The 17,527-nt window shown below is 31.6% G+C and overlaps 1 protein-coding gene across 5 annotated transcripts in view; it reads right to left on the reverse strand.

Moving 5' to 3' along the window:
* Nucleotides 1-17,527, reverse strand: part of LOC105202616 (rap1 GTPase-activating protein 1) — a 288,123-nt gene that overhangs the window by 89,361 nt on the left and 181,235 nt on the right. For all 5 annotated transcript variants that reach the window (XM_026138112.2, XM_026138113.2, XM_026138115.2 and 2 more), the window contains 2 exons: nt 11,976-12,084; nt 3,763-3,855 (listed from right to left, as the gene is read on the reverse strand). In XM_026138112.2, the coding sequence (XP_025993897.1) occupies nt 3,763-3,855; nt 11,976-12,084 (202 nt within the window). The remainder of the gene's footprint in view (nt 1-3,762; nt 3,856-11,975; nt 12,085-17,527) is intronic.

Below are 17,527 nucleotides of genomic sequence, written 5' to 3' on the forward strand. Positions count from 1 at the left end.
TAATACAACGTATGGTTATATATTATTTTTAGGTTAAGTGAAGGTTTAAAAAATATCTTCAGCCTACAAATATCGTCGTAATATAATCTCTATTCATCGGGAAGATGTCAAACCACGAAGCGTACAATTACTTACTTTCCTCTATTGTTAGTGTCACTTGATATTTTTTTAATCGTTGATAAGGAAGAACGCTATAATAAAACTTCTTTTAAGTCGATACTGCAGTGACATCGATACACACCGTTGATAATATCGTTTCTTCGATCATCCCACCGAGATCTGCATTATCGACAGTTAACATGTACCGATCAAGTAGAGAACTAGCTAGAGTATGCGAATGTAGAAAGAGAAGAGGGAGCAAGGATAAAAAGGAGTTGAGCGCTTCTCACGACATTGTGAGATAGCATGTGGTGCGCAGATGATTACAACTCGTATGTCGAAATCCGGATCGCGATTTACCGGCGAGAAAGAAAGCGAGAGACGCACAAATATTCCTCAAAAGCGATTCCCATATGCGCAATTTCCTGCAGATGCGCTTGTTTTTTTTTTCTCTTTGCTTGTTATTCGCAATGACTTTTCTCACGGGTGTAAATGTTTCTTGGTTTCTTCAATCAAAAGAAAAAATCCAACTTACTTGTTAGTATCGTGACTGATTAAACTGAGTATGATTAATGATACCTGGCGCTTTAAATTAAATTTGAGATCAACTGAAAGCAACATAATTTCATTATAATATAAATGATAATTTTATTATTTATTCTTGTACTTTCTCGAGAGATTGAAAACCTTTTTTTAAAATAGAAATTAATTTTCAACGTTAAATAGTTCACTAGCTATTGACTATTATGCTATCTTTCTGAGATTACTCTTCCTCTATTTTGTAAATTGCTCGCTCGATTTGTACAAAACTCAGCTCTATGGGGTAATTTGGCAATATTTTATTCAAATCTCAGATAAAAATAAAAAATTCAAAATGATAAATTGATTATCATAAAACCCGGTTTTAAGAAATTTATATTGTAATATTATTAAATAAATAATACCAAATTTTCAGTTTTGTTTTAAAGCTTACGCTAGTCACGTAAAACAGACGCTTATAAGTGCAACAACGATCAAACATTAATCACGAATCCTATAACACAAGCATTTTCAGATTACATTCAAATTGAGTGATCCTAAGAACTCCCCCCCCCCCCCCCTAAGTTTTATAATAATCAGATCACTTTTTTGAAATTCTGTTCGTACAATAAATTTTAAATTTTAGAATTTTAAGGCTGCAGAATTAAATTCCCCAGAACCCTTGAGAAAACAAGGTTTTTCATAAATTATTTTCTTAGAATGCTTCTATTCTTAAAGGATTATTATATTACAATACGCAATAATTTTTAATGTTTTTAATAATTGCAATTTGGGAATCTCGTTACTATAAACATTTTAATGTTAAGAAATTAATATTTTTTAAAAATTATATTCTATTCTTTCAGCACGGTTGAAGAAAGAATGCACTTTTTTTCTGGATCATCCCGTATAATTTGCCTGCGGTGTCATTCAATCCCATCGTCAGACGTTCAATCAATTACCGCGAAACCGGCAACCCGACACGGAGACGGGTGCGTCTTTTTCTCTTTCCATTTCGGGCTGAGTAAAAGGGGGACATGCATTCCCCCTGTGTCGGGCCGATTTAATATGTGACTGACACGATGCCCCTTCCAGCGAGGGGAAAACGCGGGGTACCGGCGCGAGATAGGGGGCCCCCTGCGCGACGCGGCTCTGCCCGATTGCAGGAAATCAAGTGATGCGCGATCGCGCGAGCGATTCGTCTCGAGTTTTTTTTCGTCCGCGTCCGGGCAGCCGTGACGGATCGTGTTGTTCATTCATTCTCAGCCTCTCCTCCTATCTCCTCTTTCTCGTATCGCCGTCCATTCATCTATAGTTCGTTCTCGTAGCTTGTCTTCGCGGGCGTGCAGTGTCACGCAAGATTTACACAAGAAACGGAAAGTTGAGAACAGGGTTGAGTCTTACTAGTTAAAAAATTAATAACTTTTAATTTCATTTAAATGAGTTAATTTTTAATTTCGCTAGTTATTTTTAAAACATATAAACTTTAGCTTATTTACTTTTTTCTCGAGTTAAAACTTTATTTATGCAAAAGAAAAAAAATTATAACAAAATACATTTTCTCTTATAAGAAAACAACCTTTCTTCTTTGTTATTTTTTCAAATAAACTCAATTTATAAATAAAATATTTTATATGTTTAATAATCCACATTCTAATTGTTTTGATATTTTAATTAATTTAATTTCAAAAAATAACATTCTAATTTAATAACGCTTTACACAATTAGATTCTAATCTAATTTTATCTTAACGCAACTATCATATTAGTTTTTTGTTCGTACAACTTTTTTTAACGTAACTGAGTGAGTCAATTTCATGAGTCATTAACTTTATTTTTTTTTAATATTAGTTTATCCAACTCTGGTTGAGAGTAATTGAATAGACAATTTTAAAAGAAAAAACGTGATTTCTTTTTTAAATAAAAACAATTTTTTTAAGAAATTGTTTATTTTACTTTTCAAACAAGATATGTCAACTGTAAAAATAAAAAGACAAAAAAAGACAATTTAAAAGGTACACATTCAGCAACTTTCTCTACTACTAATGCTTGTTCGGAAAAGCTCTGGACATCTCTAAGACATCTGTATAATATCCATTATCATATTATACATTCGTATATTTTAAACTCTAACAGAGATAAGTTTTTTATATTATTTTTGACGCTTGGCTTGAAACAAAAGATACTATCATTTAGGTTGGAACAAGATGAATATTCTTAAATGGGAATAATACAAAGAGATGTACCACTTGAGATGTAATTTTTTCGCATTCAACCGACGTATGCACTTAACACATTAAAAAGAGTTGTTAATTTATTCTTTCATCTCTGTTTCCTCGAGATTGAAAAGCTGCAAAATTAATATCTATATTCTTATGACATTTTCATGAAGTGATACATAACGATGTACTTATTACCTGTAGTAATTACGTAATAGATTAGATATGTTTGAAACATTTCGTCATGACGTTGCAACAGTTGTCAATGCCAATTTGAAACACTTGATGAAAACTAAATCGACCGTGAAAACGTGAGACAGAAGTGAAATATCGTAAATTGGGCTAGCTTTCGTAACACTTTCGAATCATTCGTTAAATTACAGTTAAATGTGTGAAATTAGATAACAAGGGGCGAGTGGTTCCATTCTTTTAGAATATACGATATATACGGGCACCGGTATACCATGATTGACTTACGTAATTGTTATGTCGCAGAACGTCGTCTTAAATGAAAATGAAGAAAAAACTATCGTAAATATTTTTTAAATACGCATTATGTATGATATATGGAGATATTTATAATCAGTTGTTTTGAGAGTAAGAAAGAGTCTTATTGCAAGGCCTGTTTATGTTAGTGTAATGATCAATTTCAACCTTCGTTTAACATCCTCTTCTGGTTCTTAGAACTAGAAGAAAGGAGAGTAAGTTAAACTAAGAGATAAAAGTTCATTTACATTGGTATAAACGGGCCTAAGAGGTTCATTCTAGGAAGACACAATTGTTTTTTCATCAATATTTATCAATTAAAAAAAGTCCACGTTTTTTTTTTAAATTTTGATTATCTGTATAATTTACTTTTTATTCGCAATTCTTGGTTCACAAGTATATCTGCGAGCTCCGATGCATATACAAATTCTGTTACATACCTGAGAGAAGTACGACGGCAGGACGCAGCGTTGATCGTCGAGACGTGAACTCTGTGCCCGCTCGAGTAACTCAAATAGATCCTGCGTCGTGCTCTGTAATACATATTTCAAAATACATTTTCCTTCACCTTTTTTTTCATTCGTGTCACGTAATTAATTGTTGCAAGTGCAAATGAACCATGATCAGAGTTGAAAACGTTATGATTTTTATAAAAATTTGCGTTATCGTTACCGTTTCACTTTGTGTAAAAAGCAAGTCATTACCATTACTCGTTACTAATTTTATAAAATAACGCGTTATATATACCTGCATGTAGCTTCAATGATGGTATATTCAAAATCGTTCAAGACAAATATAAGTTATAAAGATTGAGCGCGTTCCATTTAACGCTCGCAACGTTCATGGAAGCGTTTTCATCCTTGTTGTTCGTCGAATATTAAACGAGGACAAATAAAGCTCGCGATTATTGCAAAGGTTAAGTGAAACGCGCCTGTTATAGAGGAGAATAGGGTATTATGGCTACCGTCGACAATATGGCTACCCCTATTATCTCCGTTATTTGGTGACGTATTCTAACAATTGCTTATGGAGTTATTCGTTTAGTAGTCCGTCGTATTTTAGTGATATTAATATGCTAATACATAATAATGGACAATTGTTATAAGGCATTTTTACTTTTGAGCACTTCCAAACTTTTTCAAGGTACTTTTTTAACCTATGGGTGATTATTAATGGTTGTACCCACTTTTTACCATAGGAGCACGCATTTGTAATTTCTAATATAATAATATATTAGAAATAAATATCCGTCGGTAAATCATGCTCCTATGGTAAAAAATGGATACAACCATTAATAATCACTCTGTATAATTACACATACTTCCTCATTATTCTTAAACTTGAGTGTATTATCACACGAATGTACACATACTCGAGTGTTTTTTTTTTATTTAACTCTTTATTCGGCCGTATACATTTCGAGTTATACAAAGTTAAAACAATAACATGGAATTTTGTTAATATGATTTTTTAAGCGAAATTTTTATATCAAAATATTTCTTCGATAAATCAATTGTCATTCTAAAGAGCGGTGTTTAGAAACATTAGAGACATCATTTTCTACTTACTGTTTAATGTTAAACAAGGATAAAATGATATTTCTAATAAAATTTCTAATGGTATTTCTAAAACTTCTGAACGCAGGAAAATTCTAAACAATGGAAAATAAAAAATATATAATTTTATAACAAGATATTGTATTTGTTTTAAACTAAACTAATTTTTTTAAATTATTTTTATGGATAGCCATATTACCACCACTTTTTTTCTTTCACCGATCATGCAGTACATTAGATTTTTATAAATCACATCCTAAATAATAAATAGTTCTTTGCTTTGGGTTTAGAATCTGTCAAGCAATACTTTGGCGAATGTAATCGTTCAAGTTTCAATAGAAAATATTAATCATGAACAAAATCATTCAATAAAATGAAAATAGGTGCCATATTACCCTCTTCTCCTCTATGTAATATTTCAGCAATTGTGTTTAGATACTCTTTGTTATCTGAGGGATCGCTGTAATAGTCGTAATCAAGGTACAAAGCTCAATGCATAAATACGTATGTATGTCGATCTTCGTTGACTTATGACAATAACTTCGACTAATACGGCAATTTTTCTTTTCTGGCTCTAACGCATTACACCCAAACCCTGATCATGATCATTACATACATATGTAACTGTACCAGTTAAGAAGATTCTCCAGTTTAAAAAAGTCACAGAAGGAGAGTCACAGGATTTTTTATTCATATATAATATATATATCTTTCCACAAAGATGATCTGGCCATCTTCAAAATAATAAACAAAATTTAACAGAGCGTTTACCCAAATTTTATAAAAAAATTTTTTTAAGAATTCCTACATTTTCCAGGAATTTCATTCAAAATGAGATGATTCCAGATGAGATTGTTCCGGGGTCTGCAATACATAATTCGTTGGCGCTTCCCAAGGGACATAATACATTCAAAGGTAGGATAAGGAACAGAGGAAAAGATATCGAAAAAATTGATTGAGTATTCTACTTGTTCGTCTTTTGAATATTTTTGCTAGGCAAATATTAATGTTATACATAGAGTTGAATAAATGATTTTTAGCTTCTGCCGTTTAGGGGCGAAGCGGAAGTCAATTGAAAGGAAGATAATATTTGCAGATATGGGGGAAGTTAGCGGGCCCATTAGTCGGCGAGAATGGGGTTATTTGTTTGGGTAACCGTGGTTTTTCGTGAATATACGAACCGATGCGTATACAGTCAGGTCGGCCCGTAATTTCTGTATCCATTGAGGTGAAGGAGAACTTTTCGTTCGCTCTCGAGTCCTCACCGCCCGTTAGGGCGGTTGTGAGGCATCACAAACGGCCCTGCTAAGGGCGACCCGGAATAAGCGGGGGATGAGGCCATTTGCCTAATGGCCAGCTCGAAAATCGACTCGTCGAACTCGGTATGACTGAGTAAAGCTTTCCGGAGCCTCTTCTGATGGACTTTACGCTCTCCGCGACCCATATTGTAGCTATTTAGGCGAAGAAAGGCTCCATTGTAATTAGCGAAACAAATAATAGTATTCTAAGCCCAACGAATGTATAATTCAAATTCCGCGAGTGGTTCTTAAATATTTAATTATCATCTTCCTTTTTTATATTTTATTTTTAATCCTTTAACAAGGGTCCCGATAGAAATGTAACGTTGCCTGGAATTGTGCCTTTAAATTCGTAATTAAGTCATGCTGGAAATATTGATAAATAAATGGATCTTCTATATGTGGCACTTTTCTTTCGCGGGCCAAGACCACAGGAGAAATGTATAGAGATTTGATGACGACTGTCGAATTTGTATTTTGGAAAGGGTTCGAACAAAATAATGTGCAGAACGCTTCTGATATCAAAGCGCGCACCGCTCATTGTCAACTGAATTGATTCGGAGGGGAAAAAACGGAGAGAAAAACGCCTCAGGTATCAAAGCGCGCTACTCTTTATTAAGTGGAAAGGGAAGGTGATGGAAAGAGAGTTGAATATGATCGAAAAAAGAATTAAATACGATCGAAGCGAGTAACGGAATCAGCCATATCAGAGCGCTGCTCCCATAAAGGTGCACGCGTGTGAAAGAAAGAAGAATAAAGACCAAAACGTCACAAGTATCATAGCACGCTGTTTCATTTACGGAATCAAAAAAGGAAAGTGGATGTCGCCGATCTCCTAAGTTAGAAGTGGAGTGAAGTAAAGAAGGCACGGAGAGTTCCACCGAAACAATCTCTTTTTTTTAATTTCGGTATGTTTATATACACTGTAATGTCACAAACAAAATAGTAACCAAATTTGAAAACATAAGATAAAAATAATTTTTAACAAGCCTTTGGAAATTCAGTGGATAATAAACACTTCACTTAAAATATATTTTACGAAAGTAAAATATATTAATTATCGCTCTAAAAATACATTAATTATAAAATCAATTATTGACATGAGTCTTCTCTAATAATGTTGGGGCGTAAGATAGTACTTTGAGTCCTTTTTTTAGTTCGCATATGAACTATTATTCTCGCACTGAAGTGGATTCACAACAAGAATGGAAACGTTTGTAAACTGACTGCAAGAGTTTCTATAAATTAATTATATATGTGTAAAATAATTTGAAATAATTTGTTAATGTTCTTCAACAACCAGGAAAGCTCATATCAATTTTCTAATTCATAAATTTTAAGTAATAAATGTTTTGTTCTGCACAAGTTTTTATTTTACTCAGTATTGTAAGTTATTGCAAAATAACTTGATTAGTTTCGGCTACGTCGCCGAAATTCCTTTTCAATTTCCACCGAAATCGAAATCTTATTGAAACTTCAATTTTCAGCCGAAACTAGATAACCGAAACTGAAACAAAATTTTCGGTCGGGTTCTATGAGACCCAGGCAGACAGTTCTCTCATTGTCAGTCCAAATTAGATTGCACTCCGCTTGCTTTGATTAGGAGTGAAAAAAGAAAAAGGTAAGAGCTTCTATACTATAAACTGTTATAATTAGTGTTGCATTTAGATAACTTGAAATTATCTAAATAAAGATAAAATAAATTACATGTAAATGTATCTTGGTTAAGTGATTAGTTTTATTTATCTAGATAAAAAATAAAATTATACATTTTTATGTAGTTAATTTTTAGATAATATTGCTATTGAGCAAAATAATTTCGAATATAAAAATATGCTCATATTTTTATTTCTTAAAAACGAAACTTCAAATAATTTAATCGCACAAAAAATTTCTCTTTAGATTTGAATCTGTATGCAAATAAAAATCAAAGTGAAAAAAAATAGAAGAAATATATAACTCACATTATATAACGACTGATAAAATTCTTTGTAAAAATTTTCAAATTCATAGTTTTGGAGTAATTTTTATATTGCACTACTACTAATTTACGTAATCTGTGCTGCGTTCCGATATACACTAGTAGGACTAAAAGTTTATAGTTTACGTTACATATACTATAAAGAAGGATGTTACGAAAACGCCTGTTTTTCCTGTGTTCAAAGAAAGTAAAACGAACATCATTTCTTATAATTTTTGAGGCGAAGAATCCGATGGTTCAAGTTAAAATCACGTATGTTTACACATTTCAAGTTGCAAAAACAAAACGGCAAAAATTGATTTTTGTAAATACCAACTTAATTTAAATAAAGAATACAGTCTTTTGATTGAAGCATGTACGATCGCGACACTCTAATTCTATAAAATATTACGTTTATGTGTTGATAAATAAAAATAATTCCGGGATTTACATACACAACAAAGAATAAAAATTATTAAATCAATATGTTACAACTTGTCACTTAAGACTCAAAGTCGGGAATAGTCGTGTGTTTTAATGTACAAAAGAATATGTAAACATACATATGGATCTCAAGAGTGGAGGAAGCCGACTCGTATTCGTGCAAGCGCACGAACTTGCCATTGGATCTGATACTTTCGCTATTAAATGGAATAACAGAGCATCTTTATAAAATATTCTGTATTTTTTTATGTTAAAATATGTATAGGGCGAGTTTTTTAATTCGTCGATTGATCATTCGCACATTATTGGCAAATGCAACTTTGTTGTGTAAAAGCCGCAGCATTTGCGTATAATGCAATTGATGAATCAATAAAATAAAAAATTCGCCCATAATACTACGTATCATCAATACGTTTAGCAGAATCCTATCCTGTGAATGACTGCGAAACGCAGCCGATTTAAATACAATTTTCTATGTGTTCCCATCGCGTAATTTTAACTAACACCATCTGATTTCTCGCGTCAAAAATTAGAAGAAATATTGTTTGTTTCACTTTCTCCGAATACAGTCAGAACAGACCTTTTCATAATACCCTTCTTTTCAGTAGGTGCAATGAATTTCAAAACAACTATTGTTATCATTTTGAAAATCTCTTCTCTAAGATAAATGATAATTTGGAAGTCGAAGCTAAGAACAGCACTTTTCTCTCATTTTCGTTATTGCTCACATCTTAGATAATTTGAAAAAGATAATACTTTTTGTATTTAAGATAAAGATGTTCATAATGTGCTTCATAATAATCTAAATAAAGATAAGATAAAGCTATTTCTTTAGCCAGATGATTATCTAGATAATTTTATACAGCTAATGGCACGCACTGGTTATAATTAACTTAATTCAGTTGAATTTAAATTACAAAGAACCAAATTTATTAGGTTTATTAAAGAAATTACGCGAACTTTACTTACAATTATTCACTTACAACTGTGTCGTGGTCTCGCTACCAATAAGAATGAACCCTGGATCGATCGATCGTGCGTGGCTGATCAGATGGAAAATGAACGCCGAGTACCAAAATCAGCGGGTTCATATAGTAGCAGATTGGCTGCCGCGGGCGAGAGCGAGAGGCAATTCCCCAAATTCGCGGAAAAGCCATGACTCTAGTTTTCCAGCGCATTCCTTTCTCAATAATTTTATTCATGAGCTTTATCACGAAAACGCGTGATCTATCACTGGCGGGTGCATAGCACGTCGAGAGAACGAATATTATTTGATGAATTCATAAAATAATTATCTTTTGTTTAATTAAAGAAGCTATCAGCAAACCATGCGAGAGATTGATAATTAGAGTCACACGCAAGCATCATTCCATCTTTATATAAAAAAAAGGGATAAAATTAATGATCAATTCAATTTAATATTTAATAATAATGATAAAAGAAAAAAAAAGGAATAATAAGTTATAAATGTAATATCGTCGTAGTTATATGGACAGTACAAAAAGCGAATAACAAAATAAAAAAAAAAGAATCCCTGTAATGCGCCGCACGTAACAAGGATTAAAGAATTTTTTAATGTAGCTTTTAAATAAATTTATTTTACTGTACTTTTTAATATTCTTTAAACCCATTCGTAAACCCACCTATAATTCCAAAAAAAAAACCACTTAAGATTTGAATATTATGTCTGTAAAAGTTTTTTTAAAACAAAATAATAAAAAGTACGTAAAAATATGGCACAATTTTCTGCAATACGGATTTAGTTTACTAAAAATACAGAATTCAAATAGATTACCCCAATTTCAAACGATGCATTGTCACTAATTTTTTAATAAAAACTCACAAACGCACGAGAATATACACGAATGTGTATGCCATATTTATTATTAATCGCGTACATACGTTTTATTTGTTGTTAATCGTGTCCATGTTTTGCTAATCGATTACTAAGGAAAAAATGATCAAAGAAACAATTTTATCAAAAAAAGAGAGATACAATTGCAATTTAGAAGTAAAATTCCAAAAATTTTAGTGAATGTCAATAAAATTCTATCAAAATCCCAATGAAAATCCATGATATTTTCAAGGATAAAAACTGAATCCTCTGAAAATTCTAGGTTTTTCCGGTTTTTCACGACAGTAAATCACGGTTTAAATCTCAACCAATAAAAAATAATAATTTAAAAATATTTTTTTAATAACAAATGATAAAAACAAAATATTAAGGTGACAAAATAAAATTAAATCAAGCAAAGTAAAAATAAAAAAATTATAATGTTAATCTAAATAATGTTTATCTAAACGTAGAAATCATATATACATGTTTCGGACTTACTTGTCCATCTTCAGTTACAAAAGTTACTGACCTGTCCAATATGCAAATATAAAATCTAGTTCGAATATGTCACTTACGCATATGTCACTTAAATAAAATACCGTTAGTCTGAGACGAAATCTTGTTCTCACTGTCAGAAGGAAGCGCCCGACAGGTGATGTATCGCTATTGAAGAGAGTTACATCATCAATCTTTTACGTCAAAGGAATTATATTGTTCTATATAAATAAATAAATGATTAATGCTGATAAATATTGACATGAAAAAAAATTGAAAAAAATTAATCACAAAAATAACTTTTAAATGCAGTAAGAAGCAATTTATAAGTTGCAACATTTTCATCGTATTTAAAAAAAAATTGTGTAATTTGAACACTTTATACTCTCACGCTAAAATAAGATGGTAAAACATTTTTTTTTAATTCCAAAACTTTTAATCTCGGAATACTACAAATATTTTTCTGGTATTAATACTACATTGCATGGAAATTTTCCATGCATTTAAAAAACTTTTACACTTTTATTATATATATATATATATATATCTATTTTTTATATATATCTCTTTTTTATATATATATCTCTTTATATATCTCTTTTATATATATCTATGGGTTACAAGATGATGGAATAATTAAAGTAACATTATTTTGATATAAATAAAATTAATGAATTTTAATGTTTAAGTGCAAGCTGAATGGAGAACGCTGTTACATAACAGTAAATATTTGAGTTAACTCCTAAAAATTCACTTACAATAAAACTCCATTAAACTCCATTCTTTCTTATGAATATAGTTTTTCATAATTCTTATATTTCGTTCGCGATTAAATTAACTTAAAACTCTCCTTCTCACAAGACTTAATGTTATCTTAGAAAATTATTTTACGAAAACTGTATACTATGAAAAAATTTTTGAAGATCAAGAATGCCTATAAATTAACCGTAAACTTATTTCTCAAAACTTGATAAAGTTCTCGCATTACATGAAAAGACAGGAGAATCTCCTTAAATCTTGGAAACGTTTCATTAGCGCAGTGGACAATGTAATTGTAACTTACCTTAACTTTCTCCGAATTGGCGCCCGATACGTCTTGCTTATCATCTTCCACGGTGGTGGATCGCCGCGATTCGGAATCGCAATATACGGGCTGCTCCAGCTGCTGCCGCCTGAAAAACAAACAAGTCAAGCGATCAGCGATTCTTCCCAGTTTTTCTGAAAAATTAATGGAGAATCAAGACGCGCAGACGCAAACATTACTGCTGTTACACATAGAAAAGAGAACATTCTTGTTTTGAAAATATTTAATTTCGCAAAATGCTAAATATTAAAATTAAATTATACAGCGTTAAACAGACGTAATTTGCTTACATAAAAAGTGTATAGCTTTATCAAGGAAAGTATGTTCTCATTATTCAATAATAATTTTCATGAGATAAGAGGAAAGAATATCGGATAGAAAAAGAAACAATATCGATTACATGCTAGTTATCGCTGTAAACAAAGAAGTACCAATTCTTTTTTTAAACGCACACTTTATATATATACTCATAATATATATTTTTTCACTATAAATGTAATTGTTATTCACACACATTCATGTGTGTATAATTTTACATACTTTTTGTACAGTGCAAATCAAGGCGATGTGAATGTGTAAAATACAAAATAATATAAAGAAACATAAAAAATAATAAAAATAAAACACAAATATTTTTTCATTATTACACCAATTGATAAATAATTATCAGTGTAATGCCCTAATCAGCGAATAGAAAGCTCCACTAATTTCTACGGACATGCCGTCAATTTTTTCGCACGAAAATTTTCCGATGCCGAGCTTTTCAAGCAGGCTTATTTCCTGAAGTGCATAAGGTTAAACGCGCTGGCGGAAAAATCTCGCGCCGTCGGAGGAAGACGCGGGAGATATTGGCCGTTTTGAGAACACGTTCGGTGTGCGCTATTCCATAAAGTGCATCATTACTGGTTGTATATTAAGAAATTGGCGTATTAACATATTTCCGCGGCGCGGAGGCGCGTAATAATTCGCCCGTACATAAGTTATACGTTATTATTACAAGACACTCTCCCTTTTTCTCTCTTCCTCCTCCCTCACTCTGTGTGGCTGTAACGATATTGCGATGACGTATGAGTAAATCTTAAAGTAAAGCACTTTTGTAGGCTTCGATCTCGCGAATGGAGAACTTACGGATAAACATTACGCGATAAATAACAAAGATAAAGCGAAATACCGCACGAGATACTCGTAAATAATATGCTCGTCGTTACCAAGAATGAATTTGCTCATAACAATGTAATAGTTTTAATTAACGCTGTAAAAAGAGAATACAAGAAATAATATTGATCAATGCTTTGATGATGGACTAATTCAACTTAGGAGTTGAATTAGTTTATCAAAGTTGCTTGATTTAAGAGAGAACTTAATTTTTTTTCTACAACACTATAACGTGCAATTCGTCTGAATAGTATAAAAATTTTAAAAGCGAGTATAGATTTGCGGAAATATGTAACAAATCTGTATCCTAGTTTTAAAAATATCGATTTTTACCTTGTGTATTTTTTAGAGGTATGCGAATAATTTGAATTCGAATCTGAAAGGGTCGAAATTGGAATATTTCGAGAATTTCGAAACAATGATGATTCAATTTCGAATTAGTCGCTTATTTTCTATTTATGTCTCCTGTGCGATCAATTTTGTATCAGCGCATATCAATTCTCGTGATTGTTTGTCGATTTCCAAAACTTTTTTATCCTTTCTTATAAACACCGTAGTATTAAGAAACATTATAAAATATTCAAAAAAACTGTGTACACAATAGACAATCATTTTTATAAATTTGTTTGAACATTTCATAAATTACTGCATTATATTTTTCTAATAATAAGTTAGTATTATTAAAGTATCATCATTTTGACAGCAACATCATAATTTGTACATGTAATTTAATGCAAATTTATCAATATCCACTTATTGTCTAGTATCTATTATAAATTTTTACTTAACACATCACTTTTTTATAATTGTTTTCTAAAATTCTCGCGATTAATTTTCTCGTCTATTAAAAAGAATCTGCAACGTTATTGAAAACATTTTATTATAATACATTAAAATTAGTATCTATACTCGTATAATGTAAATGTGGAAAAATTTGATTCGATTTGATTTCATAATTCCTTGATTTGTTGTACATACAATACATCTCTTCGCTATCAATCGCTACGTTGACCAACTTCAATGCTCAATTAGGATTCAAACGGCACAGAAAGTAAAATTCTTTTGTCATATTTCCTTATATAATTTTATTTTTAAAAGGGATGACAATGACATAATTTTTTCTTACAAATATCACTTTTTACCTTTAAAACGTCGTATTACAAAATCCTTAAAAGTTTTATATTGCAAAGATATGATTTAAAAAAAAAAATAAACGTTTTACAAATCTTTATTTTCGCTTAATGGTTTTTCTTTAATAACTTTACAATAAATCATTTCTCGGCAATGGCATTTCTACGGTCACATTTCTAAGAGTCTAAAACTTTCATTAAAAAAGAAATTTGTTCAAAAATATTGATTGAAACCAAGGCTATGACTTCTGAAAGTTGCAAGGATCTTTCAGAACTCTCTACACTATGTTTACGGTTGGTGCCGGATATGCTGCGTTTGAGAGTTAAGCGAATTATCAGCTGGCTTATCGTGACATAATCTAATGCGAAAACATAAAGGACGAGTCGTAATATCAGAAATATTAATATATCACTCATTTTACGAACAAAGCTCACGCGAATCATCGACTGCGAATAACAGAAAAAATAGCATAATAATATTTAATGATTCATAATATAATATTGGTTTAATATGATATTGGTATTAAATTCTTGCTTTTAATCCTTCGCTGGATTAATATATTATTCAATCGTATTAAAATATAATATATTTATTCAATCGTATTAAAAAAATCATTACAAAATTATTGTACTACGTTTTTTTCTGCTGAATGCATCATTGATAATTGTAGGTGGAAAAAGATCATCGTCGATTTCATAGGAATAAACTACGTTATTCAATTAGACTACGAATAACACAATTTATGATTGGAATTCCAAATTATAATTATTCAAATTTGTCATTAGTTCCAATGACCTTGCAATACTTTGTGATATAAAAGTATTAATTTGTTAATCATGTTGTGCACGTAAGACATCTATAATAATTACTCTCGCTCTGAGTTCTGTTGTCAGAATTTCTTCTGAATTTCAAAGTTTAAAAGTCCTTTCTTAAGATACTTAGGATTGAAAGTCATAAAATTATAAATGCAAATTTATTCAATAATAATAATAATAATAATAAACGTTTCAACCCTGGTTCCGACTCATCTTCAGTATCAGGAAAATATAAATTAATATTGAATAAGTTTAGATAAATTACAAATAGATAATCGCATTCAATAAAGATGTACTTCGTCAATTGAATATAAATGATTATACGTTTTTTGCAGATTATTTCTATGTAAATTAATTGTAAACATTGCGATGTTTTTCCATAGATATTAAATTTTCTATCTATTAGAATCGTCATTCAGTTTTACCATTGCGTGGATTTACCATTGTGAATATGCGATAGACATTTTTCTACTTGCATTTCACAAGACAGCTGTATAGCGCACAATATCACGAATAAATGTTATATACCGTGTGAAGAAATTTTATAGTAAAACTAATTCACTTATGACCCCATTCCGATATACATATACTATCAGTACTGAGTTTAAATATAATTTCTGTAAATTGGGCTGGGATTTTTTTCAAACCCTGCATTAAATATATTATAAATTTTTACTATCGGATGTGTATATTGAAATACAGCCTATATAACATATGCGTACACACAAATACACGCAAATATAGGTAAATAGTCGAACGAAATCATCGCAATAAATATCGTCGCACTAATCGTGATATCAGAAATTTTAGCACATAATAATTAGATCATTCTACAATCAGAATTCTCGCGAATCAACTGACTACGTTCAGGGGAGTCTTCCCTTTAGTTTCTCGCAATATATAAATTCATAATACTGTATTAAAAAATCACTAAGCGCTTACTAAACTAATTTTCCTATTGAACGCAACTATTAACTGCAAATATAAAAAAAGAGAATCATCGTCGATTTGATGTGGTGACTCAGGGTGAACTGTGTCATACATAATACAGGCGAATAATACAGTTTACACGATTCGAATTCCGATTCATTATACCTCAAGTTTGTCATTAGTTCGTCATAGTTCTAGTGATCTAGCAACAGTCTGTGAAATAACATCATCCCGAGACTTAATTGTATTCCGCATGTAGGGCAATTATTCTCGTTAATGTCGTCCTGGATTTCCTCGGGATTTCTTCCGAGGATACTCCTTGCGAGGATATTTGAGACTGGGTCTGATCTTAAAGGATCCCTTCTGAGGAGCTCTGAGAGAGAGAAGTTTGAATCGGAAGGTTCAATTCTTTGAGGGAGATCTATCGTCGGCAGGTTAGATCTCGGGATTTGTTCCAAGATCTGAGACCAAGAGGTTCTTTCTGAAGAGTTCTGAGATTCAGAAGACTCCTCTGCGGGGATTTGAGATTGAGAAATTACTTCTGAAGATCCCCAAGATCCAGAAGACTCTTCTGAAGAATGACTCGATCTCTGATACGCCTGGATTTCCTCATTGGGAGATCTAAGATTGAGAGGTCTGTTGTAAAGAGATTCGGACTGTTCGTTCCTAGTGTATCTTGCGAAGAACTGCGTGAGGTCAATTCTTGGTAAATTTACTCTGGAAGTTTGTTCTGAAATATCTCTTAATCTCGGACGTTCTAAATGTTCTTCGCGAAAATTGTTCGTGGAAGATCCAGCTTGGGAAGATCTGTCGTTTGGAGGTTCGTCCTTGCGGGATCCGTCCATATTGTGGTTTGAACTCTATTCGTAGTTAAGCCAACTGATTAAGCAGTCGTACGTGGTCCGAGATTGAATAATGAAATTTCTCCTTAAAATTCCTTATCAGACAACATGAATGTAAACGTTCACCACATCCATGTAATTCGTGTTCTGAGACAATACCGAAAATAAATTTTTTTAGTATTTATGTCACTATTTAGTGTGTGGTACAATACGACTTACAATTAGAAATAAATAATATTCAATCTTATAGATCTGTACTCGAGCCAAAAGTCTAAACTACTTTATTTTTGCGAAATTAGATTCCAGATAGGTTATGTATGTTTGTTTCGATTTTTACTGAAAAAATTATATTCTCAAAGTAAGAGGATTGTATAAAAAACGCATTGCAACCGACAATATTGCGCACAGCGCTTTGCTCGCATGACAATAATGCACACACGATAATGTTGTGAAATAAAAAAAAAATCGAACTTTGTACACATGCAGGGTGATTATTAATGAATGTCCCCACTTTTTACCATAGGAGCATGCTTTACCGAAGGATACGTATTTCTAACATATTATCATATCAGAAATTACAAATGCGTGCTCCTATGGTAAAAAGTGGGGGTAAAAATTATAATTATTCATTAATAATCGCCCTGTACATATCATTAAC

The sequence above is a fragment of the Solenopsis invicta genome, chromosome 4 (assembly GCF_016802725.1).
Source record: "Solenopsis invicta isolate M01_SB chromosome 4, UNIL_Sinv_3.0, whole genome shotgun sequence".
NCBI classification, from domain to species: domain Eukaryota; kingdom Metazoa; phylum Arthropoda; class Insecta; order Hymenoptera; family Formicidae; genus Solenopsis; species Solenopsis invicta.